A 24,353-nucleotide genomic window follows, 5' to 3' on the forward strand; every position below is an offset into this window, starting at 1 on the left:
CTCATTTCAGCACCTACAGCTGGACCAACCACTCCCAATGGGAACCCAGTGGATGAATGTGATGACGACCAGGCCAACTGCCACAGCGGAACAGGTGATGACTTCCAGCTCACAGGTGCAGAAACCATCTTCATCCCATCGCTGTTCCATTTCAGTTCATGTGGTGGTTGAGCCCAGCTAATGTCTGTGTGTGTTCTAACACCTCATGGTGGTGGACATGAGCATAATGGCAAAGCTTCACTAGGAATAGAGGCAGCCTGACCACATCATCTTCATTTTCACACATCTCCAAGTAACCATTTGAAAGAATGGGTTGAATCCTTTTCAGATCCAAAGGTTAGGATTCTCTTAATTAAATAAGAATTTCTCCAAGACTGAATGTGCTAAACAAATACTCATCTTCAGACCCTAACTCCTGCCATAACGTGGTACACCACCCATTCAGAGCTACACTCTTCAAAATGTTCATTTTCTTTTCCTAATGAGGACAATATTTTTTTTTTTGAGTGGAGCTTTATCTAACTAATTGATTCAATTAGGCTTATATTTGAAATGCAACTTTTAAGTGAGGAGGATTCTATAAATCATTTTACATGAAAATTTACAAAGGTAGAATTAGTTGTTATTGCACACCACCACCACTAGCAAATATCTCAGAGATGGTGTGTGCTGAATGCCTCATAATTAATCCAGTATTACCCCAAATTTCTACAACCGTAAAAGCTAGAAAGTGACCTTCTCTTTTACTTGAAATGGCAGAGGAAAATATTAGGCAAGTGGGGAAACAGGATTTGGGAATTGACCAGGGAGCTAGAATTTGCTCTCAATTGTTGCAAAAGGTATCATGGGACCGTAACTGCTACCTGGGTCAAAAATGCAGTTTTGTAGAGCATGTGACTCTCCTGTTAGATTAAGCTTGAACCTTTCAGTGCAAGTCTGTATTTTTGCCCAAAATAGACTCAGATAGCCCACATAATTAATTTCCATGGTCAAAACTGAAGTTGTTACCATGTAACTTTATGGAAGAGCCAGGTTATTGGCTAATATGTTCATTTAAAATTCAGGGAATGTCCCATCATTTCCAATTACTTCAGAAGCTCTTCTCTCAGGAGTCAGAGAACTCTGCACTCCAAAATGAAATAAAGGGTTAAAAAAATTTTCCCCCAAATTTAGTGTCCTATGAACTGGGTTTACCTTTTAATCCCACCTCCTAAAGCCATTGCTCCCCAGATTTCAAGGATTATCACTTACATTCACATAACCAATAAGCATTACATTGCTATGAGCTTTTGACTATAAATATTACATATAAGTAACCACAAGCCATGAAAATTAACTAATGCAGAGGTATTTTTCTATGTCAGATGTCAAGTTCAAGTTGAAAACCCTGATGTAAAAAACTACCATTCCATGAGTAGGTCCTGTGGAACCTTCCCAGGATTACTGTAACACTCTTTCACAAACCTCAGGATTATATAGACCTTGTCACACATCTGTAGTGAAATTCCTCATAAAAAGGAATGATCCCAGAATCACAATATACCCTTTTCAATTGCCCTCTTTTTGAGGGGTTCTTTTCTTCATAAACCCTAAAGTGGTCAGTTAATATCGATTAGAAACAAAGCCTCAGATTTAGTCCTTATATCAGAACAAACAACCTTCTCATTTTTTGCATTAGTTCATGACTGAATCAATTGAAACTGAAGCCTTTGAATGAAATAGGGCAAGTATGTTAGCCTGGAGCAAACTGTGTATGGCGGGGAGTCACAAACCACAGAAAATGGGTCATTTATAGTGGAAACACTGACAACCCTTTAAAAGTACAAGGTTTTGCTTTACCTACAATGTTTAAGATTGTTTCTTGAGTCGAGAGAGAAAAATTTAATTCTATTAGTATTTACATATTACCAATGGGGGGAAGTTTTCTCACACCAGTATATTTGTTTCAACAACTATTCTATGAATATATGCATGCATTAAGAACCTCTGATGGTATTGATAATGCCCACCCCACATCCTCATCAAGAAGTAATTTTAAAAGATATTCTCATGCTTCACAGTCATTTCTTGCATCAAGGTCAGTTTGTCCTTTTGTAAAAGCATATTTTGCTTTATGAAGCTATGTGCTATTCTTTTTCAAAAAAAGGTTGTGCTCCTATGAATTGTTTTCAAGGATTAAAACCCTCACCTAACCCAAGCACCTTTTTACATCTAAAAACTGCACCTCTGTGCTCACATGCCATTCCTCATCCCTTTTGCTAATTATCTCAGACTTTTCTGTCAGGGCTTTAACTTTGGATGTTCCGTGTAATAAAACCAAATCAAGAGCATTCTCACTTTAACCCTGATAGGTGGGAATGTGGAAATTGGGACCAAAGCTCTCTTTGGTGGTGTTCAGTTACTTAACACAGATGATGTCTATTTAATTTCTCCTCCTGGGGTGACCTATTTGTGTAGAGAGGGAGAAATACTCTAGAAAAAATGCTCATTACTTATTAACAACACTGAATTTTGGGTGAGCTGTACCCAGTATGTAGAAACAGGAGAGCCTTTGCTTTACCATGCTTGCTTGCTAAGGTGAAAATTTACCCCTGAAGTTACTTATTTGCAAATGCCTTTGAAGTCATTAGATAATACAATTGGCTTCAAAGGCATGAGGAGGCCAAATTTCACATTGGAGCTGTGTGTACCCAACAGTGGAATTTGGCTCCTAACCTATAACAAAACTGATAATGCATATCGGATATAAAAGTGAATTTTCACCTTGAATCTTTCTCCTCTAAGACCACTGGGAACAGAATGCTAATGTATTCTGGCCTCCCTCCAATTCTACCATTATAGACTCACCTTCTTAACCCATAATATATATAACTCTTTTTTCCTAGTGCCTGCCTTACTGAGGCCATGCACACGTGTGACCATTCATGCAGCATCTTTACTGGGAGAACTGGGGTAAACGTGACTTGGTGCTATAATTGATTAACTTAGAAATCTTAGACCATTCCAAGAGCACAGTTTTATATCTCTGTATTCATGATATCAGCATATAACGTGATTTCTGATCTGTGGGATCTGCAGGATAAGCTTGGCCTGAATAAATCTTTATTGAATAATACTGTTGGAAGGTGCATAATTATAACACCTTGTAACTATCTCTGAAATTTCCCATAAGTCATTGGCCCACCCCCATGCCCTTACCCTGAATTGGCCCAGTACTTTATCTTTTAGAATAAAAGATTTCCTCCAACCATAATCTGCATGACAGATACACTTAAGTAGAAACAACCTTCTTAAGCACCTAAGTGATAAAAAGCAAACCACCATTTCCTAAATTTGATGGATTATTAGACTCATCTGAGAATCATTGAAAAAGACAAACTTCAAGGGCTTACCCCTAGAGAGTCTGGTTCCTAGTTATGTCTGGAAAGGATGGGTGGAGAGGAAACTGCAATTGCAACAAGCAATCAAGGTCATTCTTAAGGTTGGGCAAGTTTAAGAACATTACAGAGGTTTGATGGTGTGTAGAAAATGGAAAAGCTGAAATGTGGGAAAGGGGGAGGTAAAGTTAAGTCTCCATAAGGTGGTGCCTATCCCCTGACCAGGAATTCCAAAGAAATCCGAACTCATTGAGAGCTTACAATACTGTGGGTACTATTTGTTCAAGCTTCTAGTTCCTTGGGATGTGAAGAAACATTTATCTCCTTCCCCTTTCTGTGCTGCTTCCTGCCGCTTCTCCAAACCACATACTGGGTGGAATATTTGTCCTTGAGAAAAATAAACAGCTACAGCAGCAAAGGAAAAAAAGACAGAGAAAGGGGTGGGAGAAGAGAAACAATTACCATCTACATGAAGCCTCTGATTTCTAAATAGATTGTGGAGACTAGCCTTGCAATGCCCCTACAGGCATACATCTGAAACCTTGGAAACTGTTTGAAGCTTAGAGGTCTAGGTCAAGATACTCAAAGTCATCCAGGACTTTCAGAGGCTCTTGCCTTTCACTGTTGCAACTGTTTGTTGCACTTAGCCTGGGAGTCAGTGCACGCCATTGGGACAAAGTCTCAAACTCCTCATGCTTTACAAAGAAATATGTTATGATATATTCAATACTTGAAACTTGCTAAGATAATGGATTTTATGTGTTCTCACCTCAAAAAAAAAAGAATAGGCGTGTGAGGTAATGCATATGTTAATTAGCTTGATTTAGCCTTTCTACAATGTGTGTGTGTATTGAAACATCATGTTGTACATCATAAATCTAGATAATGTATGTTTGCTGATTTAGTGAAATATTTTAAAACACAAGTGTGTTAGGTGAAAAGTAATGATATTTGCATTTGAAATCATGGTGGGCAAGATTTCAATGAAACAATTGTTACAGCTGGAATTAAAGGAAGGATTTTCTGTAGCAAATGTTTGCCTCTGATTGATGTAAACATACATAGCTGCACATTATCTTGCATTTTCTTATTTTTGTATGTTATTTCTTTTGTTTTCCAGGTGGTACCACTGTGTTGACCACAGAAAAGCCGACAGTAATAGACAGCACGATACAATCAGGTACCAAATAAATGATAAAATGTGGTAGATTCCATTTGCCTCCTCCAGTGTCCCCCCAAAATAATGCATCATTGTGCTCTGTGCTTTCCGTTTCCCTGAAAGTCCTAGAAGGAGAGATGCCATGCAGTATCTGGTCTCCAAGCATGAGCCATAAATACTGCTTTCCTTTCATCCACATGTATATGCAGCAGGGAGTGAGATTTCCTTCTCCATCAGTAATTGCCAAATGGTGACAATCCCAGCTCTCAACCGAAGGAACTGAGTAACATACTTTGTTTAAACGCAGCACATCTAGGACATGGACTGTGTTTGCAAACTTACAGGAAAAGGAACTCTCACAAGCAGCAGCCTGACTATTTATTTTCATCTCAATTCTGCAAAACCGAGACACACAAAGTTTGTCAGTTCTGCTGGCCACGGAGTTGGCAGTTGTACAACAGCGTTTGCAGTGGGCGTGCCACGCAACAGGGCTCAGGAAACCAAGAGGAGCGCCCTCAGGAACAGCCCCCTCATCCTTTTATTAATAGAAAAGGCTAATGACTTTTAAAGCCCTGGTGGTGCTGTTTATCAGTGGCCAGCCCCAGTGCCACAGTGACTCGGTGGCCTCCCTCGAGGTCTCTTTTGTTTTTTTTTGTTAGTATTCTGTGACATTCTTCCCCACAGGCACTCACGAAGGGAAACAGTCAGTATAAGCAATCAGAGGTTTTAAATACTTTAAAGTTAATCATTAGAGTAAGGTGAACAGGTCAGTTTTCCAGCTCCTTCCATTTCCTTTATTGAAGCTCAGTCAGCCTTGGCCTCCACAGTCATTTATTAATGGGGCGTGTGGTGTGTATTAATGTTTCCTCAACAGTAGGACACTCCCCAGCGAGGCAGAAAGTAGAAAGGGCCGCTCTAATTAGTATGCTTCCTTAAAGGACGCTGTCACTCTTGGCCGGATTCAACTGCAAAACAAACTTCTTTTTTCCATTGAACTTAATCCCAGATTTCCCTTGGTATGCTCAGGTTGACAAAATTCCTGCTGCCAAGGGGCTCACACATCCCCAGACACCAAAAGGTTTAGCAGAAGAATAAGCACCTAAATTCTGAAAGTTCTTAGCCTTACCCAGGTCTTTTCAAATTATAAAATGTGGTCTTTGGGGCTTGTGCAGCCACCCCTGATAAAGGAAGCCGAGGGAAGTGCTGCTTCTTCCCTCCCGGCTTCCTACCTTTCCTGAGAGTTCTCTGCCCTCAGCATGGTTCTCTGTGGAGAAGTGATAGTGACTGCCAGGTGGCTCTTTCTGTATGACTCTCTGCAATCAGGAAGAGGAGCGAGGTGAATAAATGGAGTTCTGATAATGTCACCCGCATTTTAACTGTTGTTTTAGTTTCTTCTCTTCCCAGAGAAGTAATTAAAGCCACTGTGAAGTTGCCAACTCGTTTGTTTTATCTCATCTCTCTTCTTGCCTATTAAAAATGGTAGGGATCGTTTTTTTAAAAATGAAAGTGAACCACAGCTGTGGAGAAAATGGAAAATTACATCGAATTCTGAGACTGGAAATCCTCTCTAAATGTGGAAGGTCTCTATTATCAGAGCAGGAATGATTTGGGTAACCCATTTGATTTGTGCATGACCTCAAGGTCACTTGTGGGATGGCTTCACCAAGGGGGGCCAGGCAGACTCCTTATCTAGGGTCTGCTGTGGTTAGAGGGCAGGTGTACACAGCACAAACTAGCAAGACCCATTACTTCCACCATTTGAATGAGATCAGTTCAAACCATGCCGCTTGCTGATAGGGGTGGTAGGATATTGTTGGAATTTCACAGTTGGCCCACAGCCCTTTACAAATGGTCTTGGTTTCCTGTTTTTCCATTGTCTGTGTTATGAATCTCATCTCCAAGCCTTCCTTGGTGGTTAATGGACTGTTGAACCCTTTTTGGAAGCGTTCTGTGCCTTGTCTCCTTCCGGCTAAGTCCATTCTCAGGAAGCTTCACAAGGACCTAAGCAGGTTTTGCGTCGGGGTCCCCTCTGTTGCTGTCTAACTCTGGGGTATTCACCCAGTGACTGGACTCATCTAATCAATACCTTGATTCATGCTGCTCTGCGGACTTCAGATTCTTCTGACATCTTCACAAGCAGCTGCAGATCAGACCCCTAAACTTTCATTATAATTCAATTTTGCTGGAGCCATTATAGATTCAGGCAAAGTTATTATGATTTCATTTTGAGGATTCTTATCATTAAAATAAACTCAGTGGGCACACAATATTCATATACTGTCTGGGTTCTGGTCAGATGCAGAAAAGCCTATTAATATTCCTCCTGAAAATGATGAGAACCCTGCATTTTTTAATCCGGCTCTCTTTGGGGAGGGCTCTTCTTCTCAGAGTTCTTTAGACTCCTGCAGCCCACAGCGTGTTCTTAACCCATGATTACATGGGCCTTGGCACCTATACTTGTTTGGGCTGAAAGACCAGTCTATGTGCAAGCAGTGAACTTACTCAATAGAAGCTTTGAATGCCAGATTTAAAAATTAAATCCTTGTGCATATATGGTGCTAATGATTCATCTGCGGGCAAGATAGGTTCAACAAGCGCAGCTGGTGCTTACAGGGGCTATAAATTCGTTTTAAGTTCAGAATATTGTTTCCTGCTATTTTTAAGAGTCAAGAAGGGATTTAGCCAGATTATTCCCATTGAATTTAATGAGAATTGTGTGCAGCTACAGGGCCCTAGTAATATTTTGAAAATTTAAAGGTCAATAGTCCTATATATTTATTCCCTTTGTCCATTTGCCTTTTATTCTTGTCCTTTCTCTGCCTTTTTCTTCTCTCCTTCTAGGCTTGTCTCTTCCTCCCTTTCTGGCTTCCTTTTTTCCTACCTATAAATGTTTACAGGTATTTTGTGTATTTAATTATTTTTCTATTCTGGCCTGAATTCTCAACAATTGAGCTACGTATTCCACTGCCCTCCCCAACAAAATGCATTGATTTAATAACATTTCTTTTAAATAAACAAGATGGCCATCAATTATATGAGCAAGGCAAGAAGACATAAGACCAGTAAAGTAGAAAAAAAACAGACCAGTTCTCCTAGTTAAATTCACAGGATTGGAAAGGCCTTTGGAAGATAAAGATGCCCTTCGCTGCAGTGATAAGAAATGCTAGAACTATCTTTCCAGGCAAAGCTGTTCCCTTCTCTGGTCATTACAAGAATATCCAAGTTCATATACTTCATGTAATTAGAATGTTAATAGTCAAAATAATGGACGATGTGGTTTTCTGCACTGTGGTGTAAATTTAATGTATTAACAAGGCAGATAGAATCAGAAATGTGTGTGCTGTAATGGCTTTCTGCCCTCCTGTATGTATGGGTCTCATAAAGTACATTTCAGGAGAAAAATCAAAACGGCACTTACAGTAACATTTTCCAATATTAACATTCTCTAATATGAGATTATGCAACAGTACATTCCACGGCCATGGACGTTAACATCCGAAGTTGCTCAACCATTCTTTCACTGTTTAGTGGACTATTTCTTCTGCACAATTCATCTTGTTGCACCAGAGTGTGGTCAATTTGGAGGAGAGTTTCTCATCCCTTAAGGAGACCTGTTTCATGGTTATGATAGACTAGACATGAAATACACCTCTACCATGACACTATAGCTGCAAAACACAGCCCTTCTGCACTAACTGACCATGCTCACATTAAAAACATCTCATGGCTTACTGCATTTTTCCAAAGTGGCCCTGTCCACCCTTTGGGAGGTCACATTAATACTGGGGAATCCATCCTGTTCATTTTTAACTATCCATATAGTGGGTTCCTTCCAAAATTTGACATTAGCCTTGAAAAAGTTTCCTTGGAAACCAGAAATGTGGAGTAAATCATCCTTATCTATTTAATAAATCTTTCCATTAAAATTCCTTTGGCCATTGTTAAAGTGGGGGGAGGGGCAGTGGAGACCAGACACAGAGGGGAAAGCAAGAAAATCTGTGTTAAACACTTGGGCAAGTTAAAGAAAGGCTCAAAATGAGATTTGGTCTCAGCCTGACCCTAAGGCAGCACTATCCAGACTTCCATTATTGTACATAGCAGTTCTTTTGAGGCTTAAGTTCAATTGGCTAGAGGCCCTCATCTTTCTATCCGTTTCAATGCTGCCATCTTGTGGCTTGCCTGAACTCAAGGAGACGCAAAGGCCCTCCTTCCTGGAGAAAATAGCCCTTTTGTATGCTTCTCTTCCTTTGGGGGGAGGTGAGTGTGGGACAGACAGAGCATGAGAATTTCATCTTTAGAATTATCCTTATTGCTAGCTTACTTTTTACCAAAATAAATTCCTAGTATCAATGATTTTCTGTTTTCCATTCTTAAAATGTCTAGCTCCTTTCAAAAAGGAGGAATAAAAGAATAAAGCTATGAGTTTTAGCACACAACCATAGTCAGCACCTTGTAAAACCCAGGAGTTGAATCATTCCTGTGAATCTATTCATGCTTTCTTTTCAGCTTCCAAAGGAAGCATTCTGAAGATTAAAAAAATTAAAATGGGTGCCTATTTTAATGTGCTTTGGCTTTTCATGACCTTGCATTGGGGTTTTAAGTGGAGCGAACAATTTATATGCAAATTTATAAATTCACTAAAAAAGCAGAAACTTATTCTTAAATTAATTGACCTGATGGAAATTCAGGGGGAAAAAATAGTCTTAAGAAAATGCTGCAAAGATTTCTACCCTGACTGACACTAAAGACCTGAAACATCAGCTGGTGGGGTGCAAACAGACAGCTACCAGGGTGAGGCATTCAACCAATCCTCATCTCTAGGTTTTTGAGATTTGGGGGGTCTATCTCTAATAACATTCTTTTCATTGATGGATATCAATTTATATGACTCATCCTCAAGAACAGAATATCTTTCATGTTAAATACTGTGGAAATAAGGAAAATGCTGCAAATGTAATATACGTGCCTTGGAAAGTAGCCTTCCTGGAAGTTTTATGTAAACCCAATTTGACAGGCAGTCCATAATCTTTTTAAAGCTGGATACAAAATAATAGTAATACTAAATGGGATTTTGCAAACATTTTGACATCTCCATACATCAATTGATTTCTTGGTAATCCTGGATTTTGTGGCTTTCCCAGAATTTTTGAACGGATGTGAAGTTATAAAAATCATGCTGTTCGTGATCGTATAAAAGGCCTTTTTGACCCTGAATGATTAAATTTGTCTTTCTCTGCTTGTCTCTGTTTTTCCTTTCCACCCACTGAAGAGTTTCCAACATATGGTTTTAACTGTGAGTTTGGCTGGGGCTCTCACAAGACATTCTGTCACTGGGAACATGACAATCACGTACAGCTCAAGTGGAGTGTCCTCACCAGCAAAACAGGACCCATTCAGGATCATACAGGTAAAGGGGAGGGCACTATGGTCTAAGGGCATTGCAAATCCTTTTTGGTAAAAGAAGATACTACTGGGGGTTGGGGGTGTCTGGTACCTGTGAATTTAGGGGCCTTAGAAAATACTATAATCATTTTCTAATTTTCTGAATAAACAAGTTCTCATTCCCAGGTAGAGAAGAGCTTAGGGCAAATAATAAGAATACGATTGAATTGAGCCACTGACTAGCCTCCTTTAAGAGCAGCAAACTGGGAAAGGATAGGTGAATTCATTCTCGTCTTACACTTTTTCTGAACTTTTTACTGAAACAATTTTAAACATATTCAACTGCAAAAAAATGAAATAGTGAACACTATATGAGCATACCTCTCTTTCAACAATAATCACATCATAAGAATCTTATTTCTTCTCTATCATCCCTGACTCTGGATTATTTATCTCTGTCATTCCCAACTCTGGATTACTTTATGTCCAGGCATTATGTGTTTTCACTGATTTTACAACTAAAGAAGCAAGAAGCCAGTCCAATGCTTACAAAATGGGTGAGATTCTTATTCTCTGGGGCAAGACTTTTAAATCTTTTCTCCTGCCATGTAGGAACCTTACCACACCCCAGCTCACAACCCATCCCCCCTCATCCCTTATTTTTCTCCTAAGATTAATGGGTGAGGAAGGAAGGAATTAGAAAACAAAGAGAGCTGACATTGCTCCAGTGAACTCTTTTTCCACCTCCATCCTGTTCCCCTCCTAATCATTTTATCACTTTTATAACTTCAAGGTACCATATAAAGAATCAGTAGGTTCCTGCCAAGAAGTCTCTCTCAGTCTCTCTCTCTCTCTCTCTCTCTCTCTCTCTCTCTCTCTCTCTCACACACACACACACACACACACACACCACAAACTACACTTAAATAAACACACTTACAACAAAACCCAAACTCCTACTCCACTCAGTGATACAGAAGACTGCTTACTCAAATAATGGCTTCCCATAAGGTACCCCAGAGGGGCATTTGGAGATGCTGAGAAATCTGATTAAGTTCTCTCCGGACTGGTAGAGTAGTTGACTGGGTCTATGGGCTGACGGCTGGGCACAGGGCTCTTCATGCATTTCCCATTTTGTTGTTCACTTTTTTCTCAGTGAACATAACCATTAAGTAGGTTGAATAGGCCTCCTTCCACCACGGCTACCTCCTTGCCTAATGAGAATGACAAGGAAATTGGATAAAATTGGACTTCTTCAATTCTGAGACACTTTCCATTGAATCTTAAGACAAGCAGTTTTAGAAAACTTAAAATACTTTGACTGTAAATGGCACTGTACATATAAGTGGCATCAAATTAACTAAATGCAATTAGCTGAAATGAAGGCAGTAATGGTGGAAAAATTGATGCAAAGTGAAGCAAAATGGCTCAGTAGGATCTGACATTCAAAGGAGGTTAAAAGCTATGTTAGCCAGAGACAAAAGCTAAAAGGCTTGCAGAAGTAAAGTGCTAATTGAGAAAATGAAGACAGAGTTCCTGACCCAGAACTGTGATAAAACCCCTGAAAGGGAAAATATCAGCGCTTTATGTGTTGGAGTATCAGAGAAGGAGAGCTCGTCTTAGATTAACAGCTGAGAAGTGTGATTCAGAAGGATTTGGCTCCTTTGTTCTCCCAGCCACCCAGATTTACTTGGCTGTGGTGCCAGGTCTGCTCTGACTAGAAAGAGCCTCCCACAGCATGAGAAATACAATCGTCTGAGAGAGATGGGTGAGCCTGATGTCTTAAAGGCAGGAACTTGTTAACAAGAAAAAAAAATCTAGATAAAAAGAGCTATACAAAGCTCACATACACTCACAGATGGACATTGGGTAGTATATAGCAATTTTTAACAATACTATTTGGAACTTTGCAAATCAGACATTGAGGTATTATTATTATTACTACTACTTAGTGAAAGGAATCCCACTTGGTTTGATCTATGTTTGATCTCATAAGAATTAAAACTATGTACTTCCTTATAGAAGATGCCTAAAGCTCAGCCTCTTTGCCTCATTCATTGGACAAATGCTTTTGGGGTAACTCTTTTACATGGCAGAAGCTGTGTTGGACATTGTATAGGGTATGTGCAAATATAGTCATAGATCCCTTTATATTCACATGGGATTGGTTCCAGGACCCCCATAGATATCAAAACCTATAAATGCTCAAGTCCTGTGTATAAAATGACATGGTGTTTGCATAGAGCCTACCAACATCCTCCTGTGTACTTTAAATCATCTCCAGGTTACTTATAATACCTACCTACCATAAAGTAAATTCTATGTCACTAATTCTTATCCCATACTGTTTAGGAAACAATGACAAGGGGAAAACAGTCTGTTCCTGTTCGACTATGATGCAGTTTTCTTTTCAAATATTTTCCATCAGAGATTAATTAAATTTATGAATGTGAAACTCATGGGTGCAGAAGGCAGATTGCACTGCACTATTTTGTACAAGGGACTTGCGCATGGACTTTGTTTCCATGGGATCCTATAAGCAAGCACCCTGCTTCAGATATTGAAGGACTGTTGTATACAGAAGGGCATTCCTGCTCTTGGGGAGCTCACAGTCCAGTTGTGTGAGAGAAACCATTACAATGCCACTGAGTGGGGGCATTCAGTGGCAGAGATGAGCCATGATTTTAAAAGAACATGGAAGGGGTCAGAGGAAGAGGTCCTGCCTTAGAAACTGGCTAAGCTAGGCCTATTTTAATGAGTTACAAGTTGGAGTGGTTGGACAGATGCTTCATGTACAGTAGTTAGATTTATGGCAGGCAAGTGCTATGAAGAAATCCGGATGGGCAGAAGGCAGGAGAGAGCAACTGAGGAATTTTAAGCAGAGGAATGACATGAGAGAATTTTTAAAAGACAACAATGGCAGCAGGGCAGAGCTGTGAGGCACTTCTCAGGCAGCCTTCCTCTCCCCACCAATGACCAACTCTCTCCTTCTTTCTACCACCTGTTCTCCAACTAGCCTAACTAAACCCAAAAAATAAGCTCATAAATAGGCTCCATAATGCATTTCCTCTCCGCAGCATTGCCAACTTCAGTCTTCTTCCAGAAGGTTGGGGGAGCCAAGGCAGGGTGGGTGTATTTTTTCCCTGCCCATCTCAGTGGACCAATCTAGTCACGGCACTATCATACAGGCAGGTGACCATGGCTTGGTCAAATAGTGGGGCAAAACAAATCCCAGGAGTAAATGAATCTGCTTGAACACAAGGGAACCTCCACAAGGGCAGAGTGAGAGAGATGTGCTGCAGTATCATACATCCTGCTAGAGTTTTGGCTTATGTACACCCTTCGTTTCATTTACTTGGTTTAAATGAGAATGTTGGGGGTTGGGGACAGGGATCTTATGTAGGCAGTCAGGTAAGAAAAGAAAACTGCCCACTATCACTCACTTCCACCCAGACACTGTTGATACAGGTGATCAGACACAAGGACGTGCTCACATATGCATGGTGAAAAAGTGCCTTGCAAACACATAAGTCTCCTAGGCAGCAAACAAAACATCCTGCTGTCCACTGAGGCTGAGCATCACATTCACACTTACATCAGGTGAGGCATAAGAGTCAGTGATTTCTATTTGCAGAGCAAACAGTGAAACATGAGTTGTGTGTTTAGACCAGGTGGTGGCAGGAGGAAATGTTCCCACTGGGGGTAATTAAAAGCAAAGCCAAGAGTCAATCCTCACCACTCCGCAAGTGTCGACGTTGCCAAAATGGCACATTCTAATGAGCCTCAAAAAATGCAACCTTGCTTCTCCTTGAACCAGAAGTACATCAAATAGAAGCTGGACTCACAGTTGACAATCAGGCTCTTGGGGTGTGTTTAAGAAATTCATAGAAACATTAACATAAGCTAAGATAATCAAATTTAAAAAGAACGAGCAAAAAGAGTTGCTAGGTTATTTGCCAAAACCACAGCTTTATTTTCATCAAGCAGCAATAGTGACCAAAGCATCATCAACCAACCAGAAGTCCCGCTGCTCAGATGATGAATATGAAGACATCAAAACTACTCCATTTGATGTTTGTGTTTACCTAGTTGCTGCTGAAATGATCTTAAAGTCACATTAAAATAAATTTCTCTTAGACAGTGAGACCACTTTCTATGCAGTCTGGGTACAATTGTGCTTCCAATCTACCATCAAAGGTACCAAGGTCAACTTGCATCATAGCTTTGTCTATTTGACAATGCATTCCAGACATCTACTATTCAAATCAGTATGGCTTGGCAGCCTTCCCCCAGTCAAATGTCAACTTGCAGAAGTTTAGAATAGGAACTCTGCGCCTTTCCTGGGCATTTTCTTTCCACGGGATATCTAGGTTCTTCATGCTCAGCTTAGAAAAGAAATGTTGTTTGGTGGATCTTGAGAGGAAAGAAACAAAGGAGCATGTACTTTGGCCACACTCCCTAATGCAGTTCTTTGTCACAGCAGGAGATGGCAACTTCATCTATTCCCAAGCTGATGAAAATCAGAAGGGCAAAGTGGCCCGCCTGGTGAGCCCTGTGGTCTATTCCCAGAACTCTGCCCACTGCATGACCTTCTGGTATCACATGTCTGGTTCCCACGTGGGCACCCTTCGGGTCAAACTGCGCTACCAGAAGCCAGAGGAGTATGATCAGCTAGTCTGGATGGCCATTGGGCACCAAGGAGACCACTGGAAGGAAGGGCGTGTCTTGCTCCACAAGTCTCTGAAACTCTATCAGGTATGACCCCCTTTCCTAGGTTGGAGAGGAAAATAGGTTCAGGAAGCTGGGATAATATTTGGAAGGTTATGCAAATGAGATGCAGGAATTCTTCCAAGAAATGATTTTAGGTATTTCCCAAACCTGAGCTATTGCTGCAGGGATAATTATCTCCATAGCATATTTCACAGTCTCCTAGTTTATAAGAAGAGAAACAACTTGTGGAGAAAAGGGAGAGGCTTCTTTGTTATCTATTTTGGAGCTGTCACAAGATATCATTCCTGTTATTTGCTGGTTTTCCCCCATTTTAAAGTTTGTGTTATAGAAAGAGAATGTAAGGAGAAGTTCTCTGCCATCACCAGGCAGTTGATATGGATTGATGAGCAAAGTGTGTGCTTATGCGATATCTCATGAATTTAATTTATGTGCCATTGCTTTGGCTGAACAAGCATTTGTAAACACTGCTATTTGGGATGAGCATTCAAATACTGTGAAAATGGTCTCATTTTGTTAGGTGATTTTTGAGGGCGAAATCGGAAAAGGAAATCTCGGTGGGATTGCCGTGGATGACATTAGCATTAATAACCACATTTCACAAGAGGACTGTGCAAGTAAGTACAGGTTTGATGTAGAAACAATAGAGCACTTGCCATTGATAGTCACTGTCTTGCTCATTTAGAACCAAAATTCAGTGTAACCTGTAGGCACATTCACATGAAATGCATATTCTGGTGCAATAGGTTTAAAATTGAGCCAGTCTACCATACCCTAGCCTCTGACCTAACCTAGTTTATTTAGACTGTCTGATTGGTGCGTCCAAAACTTGGTCAACAATGTGGATTCCAAAGATTTTATCAAAGCAGAAAGACTCAGCTTACAAACTACATATGGCATACCCAAACATTTTGATAAAAAGTGGAAAGCTCAGACATCTGGATAATTCCAAATATCTGAGTGTATAAACAAAACAGCAGGCTTTTGAAAATTTTGATCACAGTGAATTTAATAAGATTATATTGTTAATGAATCACAGAAACCAACATTATTTGCTTTATTATAAATAAGTAGATGTTTCTGACTCTAAAGAAAGCTGAAATGACTTGAAGGATAAATGAATTCAGAGACTGCCTACTATTTCGGAGTTGATCTGTATGGGTCTGGTACTATATGCATAAAAATCTGACATAGAAAACCAATTCATATTCCCTAGTTCTTGATATATAATTACAAATAGCATCACTAATGGCAATGTAATAGCACAGTAATTAGTCTTAAGCTCCATTTGCTACACTTAAACTTTTGTTATATATCATTATATAATAGGACGTTAATTATTCTGAAAATGGAATAAGCCTATTGGGCAAATTTAAGACAAAGGAGGCCTGTTGGCTTTAATAGATTTTTGGTCATTTCATCAACTGCAAAGCTTTTATTATACAATATATAGAATGTATATAATTCCTAAAGTAGCAATAATTTGATAGGGTCAATTGAAGAAATTGTGTGGGGGGGAATTCAGATCTGTTTTTCATTGTGTGTAAGGAAATCTATTTAATGCCATACCCCCTTGCAGATCTTCACACAAATGATACAGTGTAGTATTTCAGTTGCAGCAGTTTTACAAATCACCCATGTCCAAGTCTACTGCAATTAAAATGTGTATTTCATATCGTTACACAGTGCATGTAATATCGTTGCTTTCCCATTCCAAGTTGAGAATAATGCTGGTGATATTTTAGGGATGTGAGCACAAACTAAAACAAAGAAATAAAATTAATTCAGCTCAACAAGCTTTAACTGATCACACACTATATGCCAAGTGCCACTGTGAGTGTAGATTAAGACAATTCTGTGAGCCTTTTGCTTTTTGTGATTTGTCTGCTTAGCTGTAGGTGCTAGAAGCTATTATCCTCAGAAAATAAAAACCAGAGTTCCATTTGAGTACTTTATTTACTTGTCAAAGATAATTACATAATTATTCTTCAAATACATATTCGTGAACATCTAGCCATGGGTGATATTACAGTATAAACTAGTTATTAATTATTCATTCATACAACAAAAATTTATTAAAGCCCCTATTATGTGCATACATTATTCTAAATTCTAGACAGTATTCTATAGCAATGAACAAAATGCTCAAAACTCTCCCCTATACTCAGTACTGTGAAAGGTATTGGGACTTCACTTCTTTCAGAGAATTCTATTTTATTTTATTTATTTTTGATAATACACATGATACAGTCTCTTGCCTCAAGAGTTACCTTGCTTGACTGGGGCTGTAGCTCAGTGACAGAACACTTGCCTAGCACATGTGAGACATTGGGTTCAATCCTTAGCACCACATAAAAATAAATAAATAAAATAAAACATGCTGTCCATCTACAATTACAAAAAAAAATAAATTAAAAAAAATGAAAGAGTTACCTTGCTATTTGGGAAGCCAAACTAATATGTACCAAACTTAGGAAACAATCATCTATAAACTATAGCCTGGTAACCATAGGTACAACATCACTTCTCTTCCCTAAAGCCAGATTTTCCCATATTCCAGATGCCCAAACTAGGTCTTTCTACCCTTCTCTCTAAAACAACACACACTAATGATAGCCATGCTACCAGGATTTCCATGTGACCTCTCAAAGGGAGTGATGCACCCCGATGCCACCAACTTTACAGTCATTTCACGTGGACTCTGTATTGCTCAACAGTGTCATTTGGTAGATTTAGATTGTACTAAACACTTCATAAGGGGGGGCTGGGGTTGTGGCTCAGTGGCAGGCCACTCATCATGCATATGTGAAGCACTGGGTTCGATCCTCAGCACAACATTAAAAAAATTAAATAAATAAAATAAAGGTATGTGTCCATCTACAATTAAAAAAAAAATTAAAACTCCATAGGAAGCCCAGCTGAGGTGTGTGCCCATATTTGTGTGTCTGTGCTGTGTGTATTATATTTTGTTGGCAGTTCCAATATCTTTTCAATTTTGTTTGACTTATCAGAACCAGCAGACCCGGATAAAAAGAACACAGAAATTAAAATTGATGAAACAGGTAAATATGTTTTGTAGACAAATTATTTTTAAACTTCTTGTGCCTTTCATTATGTCTGTGAAGAAACTTTTCTGGAACTCTAATACACTGACATATCAAAGAAGTTTGAATAAAATAAACATGTATGCCTGAGGCAGTGAGTTACTAGATTGGGTTGCAGTCACAGAATACCCTTTCCTAAGCTGCCCATAGGACCTTTGGAGCCTCAATGACAGCTTGGTTTATATAAGTGCAGCTCACCCTGGCCTTTACCTGCCTGAGCTTTATTGCTGAGGGATAATCAAGTGAAATGCTGTTATTTTATAATTATAAAGATAGAAAACTTGTGAAGATTATTTTCATACAATAATTTGACACCAACTCAATTTTTTGTGTTTCATTGATATGCAGGTAAAATCCTTAAGAGTCTAGAGCCCTGGCTGTGTACAGTGGCACATGTCTATAATCCTGGCAGCTCAGCAGGCTGAGACTGAGGTAGCTAAACTTATAAGAGGATTGCAAGTTCAAAGGCAGCCTCAGCAATTTAGCAAGGGCCTCAGCAACTTAGTGAAACCCTGTCTCAAAAAAAAAAGATAAAAAGTACTGGGGGTGTAGCTCAGTGGTTAAATGCACCTGGTTTTAATTTCTGGTACCAAAAAATAAAAATAAAAAATAAAAAAATTTAAAAAATAGAGTCTACAGCCCAATTTCTAGAATAATCTATAGCATTTGATCCATCTTTTGCCATCTTCCTCTACTGGAACCCTGGTTGGTGATGATGATGGCAGTGTTGATAAGGATTTATTGAGGAACCATTATGTTCCAAGCACTTCACATACATTATCCCATTTAAACCTCACATCAGCTCCACTGGGTATGTTTATCTGCATTTTATAGATGAGACTAAAACTTAAGTGATACAGCTAATTCGATGGTAGCCTTGGACTTTAGTCTGATTAACTCTAAAATGTGTTTCATTTAACGTTGCTTTGTGATCAAATGCAAGACATTTGGTCAGAGTTAGGCTTTGCCTGGTGTTGTTTTATTCCCAGAAGTTCCTCCTGGCTGGCTCTGGGGGTTGTTGGACACTTGCCCCAACATTATTCATAACTGCTGCAGGCAGCACTGCACCCAGAACATCAGTGTTCATCACCAACTGTTGCCATTAGAAACGTGGTCCTAGATAGCCAGACCTTGTCTCGAGACAAATAAACATGGCACTATGCTGTTGAAAATATTAACACATTTCCAAGTCCACACAGAGACATAAACTTTATTAGACGCTGTTTCAAAACAATATTTCATCAAGGGAGAGAATATTAATATGCCCCCAAGGCTTGTTTTCCCCTGGTTAGGGACTTGCATCTCATATTTTTAGTTTTCGTTGATTGGAATCTTTGTTGATGAGAACATCATTAAGTAAACACCACGAATGTTGCACATTAACATTTTAGTCCTGTTCTAGTAGCAGGTAATTAGGCTCAAAGCTCCCATGTTAATAATTTCTCCTGTTCCACTCTAAAGAAAACATGTCCCCAGTGACTCAGCTGCAGAGCAGTGTGATCGTCTCCAGTGAAACTACCAGCATTGTGGAGATGCTGATTATTAAATGTCTTCAATTCAGCATGACACAGACACGGTTTCTTGATTTGAGCCACAAAACCTTTTATACCAGCATTCTTGTTCTGAAAGATCTGTCCTTCTACAGGGAAACTGCTGTAGAATTGGGAAAACCTTGTTTAACTTGCCAGTTTCCCAGGTGGGAGAATAAACACATAGGTAAACTGAGCCTGACTCTGGGAATGGCTCTTGGAAACTCAACACTAAAAGTGTCCTTGTGCCTTGGATTGTAGTCAGAGACATGCACAGGGAACATTTAACACACCCCTCCCCAACCCACTCCTCCCCCCCACACACAGACTAGACAAATGGTGACTGAGTATTTTCCAAAGTGTAATGACCATGTATCTGGCCCAGGATGATAAACATAGATTACAATCTAGTGCAAACAGAGACTGCATGAAATCTGAATTAGATTAGAACATAAACCTCACTGTTGATGCAGAATCCTCTCTTTCCATGTGCTAAGATCTCTGCCTCGATCCCAGCACCCTCACCTCCCACATCTCACTCCCAACAACCAGTCAAAGATGACAGGCAAAAACTGGAGCCTGGAATTTACTCTAATTTCTTTTCTTTTTCTGGATTTTTCTGTCTGCTCTCATCTGGTCCATCCGTGGTGCTCATGGAGTCAATTTTATTTTATCCCCAGGCAGCACCCCAGGATACGAAGGGGAGGGAGAAAGCGACAAGAACATCTCTAGGAAGCCGGGCAATGTGCTGAAGACCTTGGATCCCATCCTTATCACCATCATAGCTATGAGTGCCCTGGGGGTCCTCTTGGGTGCTGTCTGTGGGGTCGTGCTGTACTGTGCTTGTTGGCACAATGGGATGTCAGAAAGAAACTTGTCAGCCCTGGAGAACTATAACTTTGAACTCGTGGACGGTGTGAAATTGAAAAAAGACAAACTGAATACACAGAGTACATATTCAGAGGCATGAAGGCGGACGGAGGTGAAAAGACAAGTCGGAGAATCCAAGTGGAAGGACTTACTTTGAGCGTGCTGGGGAACTGTTGATCTGCTTTCACTGTACAGGCTGGGAAGTGCGTTGATGACACTGAGCCAGGCTTTTCTCAGGAGCTTCAATGAGTATGGCCGACAGACATGAACAAGTGAGCTGTGTTAACAATCGGAATCATGTACAGTCAGCTTTCTTCTGTTGGTTTAATTTGAATGATCAGATGCTGGTGTTGAGACCAAGTATGATTGACTTAATGATTCATTTCCACTCCCCCTTCTCCCTTCTCTCTCTCTCTCTCCTCTTCCTTTGATGGATTCTTTTCAGAAACTGTGCAAAATCCAAGATGCTGGCACCAAGTGTATTCAGTGGGGCCCTTTTGATGGACATGCTACCTGTACCCCAGTGTCCAGAATATATTAGCATAACTGCATTTCGGTGGACTCCTGAAGTTGTTCTTGTGTATAATTGCCCACGTCGTGCATAGGCAAAGAAGGATTAGGGTGTTTTCTTTTGAAAGTACTGTAGCCTCAGTACCGATATAGTGTGTCAGCTCTGTTTACGAAGCAATACCGTCAAATTTTCTTGATGTTTTCCAGTGTTGTACTAAGTCTCGTGCTCGTGAACTCCAAACAGGAAACCGTGCCATCACCAAACACTGCTGGCAACTGGGTGTACTGCTGACAACCACGACAAAAATCCTTGGCACTGGCTAGTTGATGTCCTCTCAAGTGCCTTTCTGTTTGTACTGGTTCATTGTGTTACATTAACGACCCACTCTGTTTCTCACTGGTGAAAGCCCTACTCTTTAATCAAACCTGGTGGCCCACTGACCAAGAAGAAAGTATATTTTAGTGTGAGACGTCAGCCCCCCGGGAAGGCAAGGGCTCTGAAGATTTGGCAACGTGGCTTAATTGTTCTGCTTTGTCTGTAGTTCAATTCCATGTCTCTTGACCCTTTTGTATAAAGCTGCAATATTCTCTCTTATTGTTCTTTCATATGGAATGTATTTTCAAATGTAAACTCTTTGCTCTTTCTCTCCTCTTGTCTTTTTTTCTCTCCTAGAATTTAAGCATTTGCCATTGTCCAGAAAAGAAACTTGCAGCTTTAACCTGCTGGTAATGGCAAACAATTTTACTAGACTTTATGTTTAAAAATAAATAAATAAGGGAAATTCCTAACTTTGCCCTCCAAAGTCTAACTTTGGTTTTCTCGTTAACTGGTTAAAGTGACAGTATCTTTTTTCCTTAAGCCATTTGTCTGTCTATTCTGATCAGAATGAGGTTTGATAGAATGTTTGTATTTAATGGAAGATAGTGATAAATTGAGGGAGGAAATAATACTAATTGGCTTTCAAATGAGACCTAAAGGAAGGACTGAAACAAAATCTTCCAAATATCTAAAAAAAAACATGAAATTTTTACATCCAAATATGCAAGAATGATCCTGTGAACCTTCTTGTTTTGATATTGAGTCAGTCAAGGGAAGTGGAAAAGAGAACAGTTAATTTAAGAAAGAAACTATAAATCTTGTTGTCTGGGGGCAGAGTATTTTAAGATAAGGGGGTGGGGATGGGGGGACCTAAAGTCAAAACAAATGTTTGACAAAAACCAATCCGAAGCAACTCTAAAAAAATCGACTTGAATGAATGCTTCTAGAAACTTCCAGTGGCTCATAAAGAAAAAGCCTGCCTAGGGCTGGCAAGACCTAAGCCCCTAACAACACAAAGAAATAAATATCTCATAGGCAGCATGTTAATGAACCAAAAGATAATTTGGTTGTTTTGGTGTGTTTTTTGTCACACCATGTGTGGATAAGAATTTTTAGATCTTTCTCCTTTCCTGCAGGAAAGTTACTGCAGGGCTCATTCAGATACATTTGTTGGGAGTCGAATTTGCATTGTGGATGCCACAGTCCCATTCATCTTGTTTTAATGGGATGGAGAATGCCTTTTGGTTCCAGGAAAGTATCGATCACCGGGAAAGAAGAATAGTATTTTTGTTCCCAGAGGCATTCATTCAGTTGTTATAATCATACTAGGAGAAAAGCATTAAGTAAGACTTGATTTTGTTTTTAAGGCAACAGACTTCAAAGTTGTCCTCAGCCAAGGAAAAATGATACTGCAACTTTAAATTTTAAAGTATCTTGCACTGATAAATATATTTAAAAATTATATGTTTATAAAGTTATTAATTTGTAAAGGCAGTGTTACAAAATGTTCAGTTTATATTGTTTTAGATTGTTTCGTAATTTTTAAAGGTGTAAAATAACATATTTTTTCTTTATTGAGATCTATAAAACTTTCTGTAGTAAAATGTTTTCATTTTACTGGTATATTATTGCTTCATGTTTTGTACCATCATAAAACTTTGTGCAAATTTTTTTTACAGAAATTTTTATTTTCTATGACAATATGACACTTGTAAATTGTTGTTTCAAAATGAACAGCAAAGCCTTAACTTTAAATGACATTTGTATTCTAAGACTCTGAGTAGCATAAAAACCACATAAAACTGAACTGTAACTTAAATTCCAAACTATGACTACTACATTCCAAAGAAACAGTTGAATTAAACATTTTCATAAAATATCCCAAACCTGATGGCTTTTATTATATTAGCTCTGTTCTTGTTAAAGAAGTTGGTGTCACCCCACCACCCAATAACTTTGAAAAACTTCTTAAATTTTTAAAATATCCTCATAAGGATCAAAGATTAACAAGACATTTCCTGAAAGTAGAATATGAGACCAACTTGGACACTGTCAAGACAAAGGATTCAGAATTTGACTTTACATGTGGAAATTTTCAATCCCACAATGTCCTATATTCCACTTGGTAATATTTGTTTTATGACATTCCCAAATAACTGCTGGTAAGTTTTGGTCATATAGAAAATAAATGATAAATATTTTTATGCATATATTTATGCTGAATTTAGAGAAGGGAAAAGTTGAGAATAGCATTACAACCAGCTATTTGGTAATTCTTGGGAAAATGTCTGATCCGTCTGGGATCAAAATAACTGGAAAAAAATATATAACAAAAACAAAGACAACAGAAATGTTGAGCCAGAGCAGGTGGAGTAGAGTCCTTTAGGAAATTTATTATAGCAAAATAAACTATATTTTGGCTCGCCCAAACCCCACTGTCCATAGACCAATAATTCTTTCTCTACCCTCCTCTGATTGCAGAAAAACTTAGCCCAGAAAACACAGGGACTCCCTGTGGAATGTACTGCTGTGGATCACTCTTCCCAATGAATCAATATTTCCTCCACTTCCTGCTTTTCTCTGGACACTTCAGGCATCTCCCAAGATTTAACCAAGAATGGAAAATATTCCCTTTTGAGAGGAGTTTTAGGTCTCTCTGCTTTGAGAAGAGTCAAGGATAGAGATAAAGCAAGGTTATCACTTCCCTAAATTTAAATAAATCCTACTGACATTCATAGATGTTTCCAGAAAATATAATGAACCGCAAGGAATCTATCAGAACTAATCCAGGCATACTTTCTGAAAAATGCCGAGGACCAGGAACTAGTATTCTTTGTTTCATTGTTTGAGAAGAGTTTAAGCATGGATGCTTTCCCTTCCTTATTGCTAGTTAACTGCTAAGCCAAGCTTTTCTCAGGTTTAACAAGGTAAGTCACTGTATAATACTTTCCAAACTCAGGAATTAAACACATCATGAGGATTTGTACATTTAACTTAAAACATGAAAATAATTTATTGTCCTGTCTCCTGTCTTTCCTGATAACTCATTGCTACTGGAGCTGAATTGCACTGTATCTTTGTGCAAATCAAATAGACATTCCTTAATGTTTCCATTCTGTAATGTTTCCGCCTCCCAGTGGGAATTATAACTGTATATGTTGCATTAAAAAGCTGTTCTGCCAAGAAGTAGCTCTTTTCCCTAAACTATATCCACTAAGGGATCTTAAGCAGAATTGCAACTTGGGGGTTGAAAAACTTGAATGAAAGGATCATTACATTGCATGAAACTTAGCATCCAGAAGCATGTGAGAACCAGATGATAACTGTTTTGAAACACTGCAAGACAATAGACGGGAATGGATGAGAACATCACAT

The 24,353-nt window shown here is 39.2% G+C and overlaps 1 protein-coding gene across 2 annotated transcripts in view; it reads left to right on the forward strand.

The window, feature by feature from the left end:
• Nrp1 (neuropilin 1) overlaps positions 1 to 22,857 on the forward strand; it is a 140,425-nt gene extending 117,568 nt beyond the window's left edge. Inside the window, exons 11-17 of one of the 2 annotated variants that reach the window (XM_015483466.2) lie at positions 11 to 115; positions 4,498 to 4,557; positions 9,806 to 9,943; positions 14,402 to 14,673; positions 15,167 to 15,263; positions 17,658 to 17,708; positions 19,960 to 22,857. In XM_015483466.2, coding sequence (XP_015338952.1) covers positions 11 to 115; positions 4,498 to 4,557; positions 9,806 to 9,943; positions 14,402 to 14,673; positions 15,167 to 15,263; positions 17,658 to 17,708; positions 19,960 to 20,249 — 1,013 coding nt within the window. In that variant the 3' untranslated portion in view covers positions 20,250 to 22,857. The remainder of the gene's footprint in view (positions 1 to 10; positions 116 to 4,497; positions 4,558 to 9,805; positions 9,944 to 14,401; positions 14,674 to 15,166; positions 15,264 to 17,657; positions 17,709 to 19,959) is intronic. The other variant, XM_015483467.2, reaches the window with a different exon arrangement.
• The last annotated feature ends 1,496 nt before the right edge of the window (positions 22,858 to 24,353 follow it).

The sequence above is a fragment of the Marmota marmota genome, unplaced genomic scaffold (assembly GCF_001458135.2).
Source record: "Marmota marmota marmota unplaced genomic scaffold, marMar, whole genome shotgun sequence".
Taxonomy (NCBI): Eukaryota; Metazoa; Chordata; class Mammalia; order Rodentia; family Sciuridae; genus Marmota; species Marmota marmota.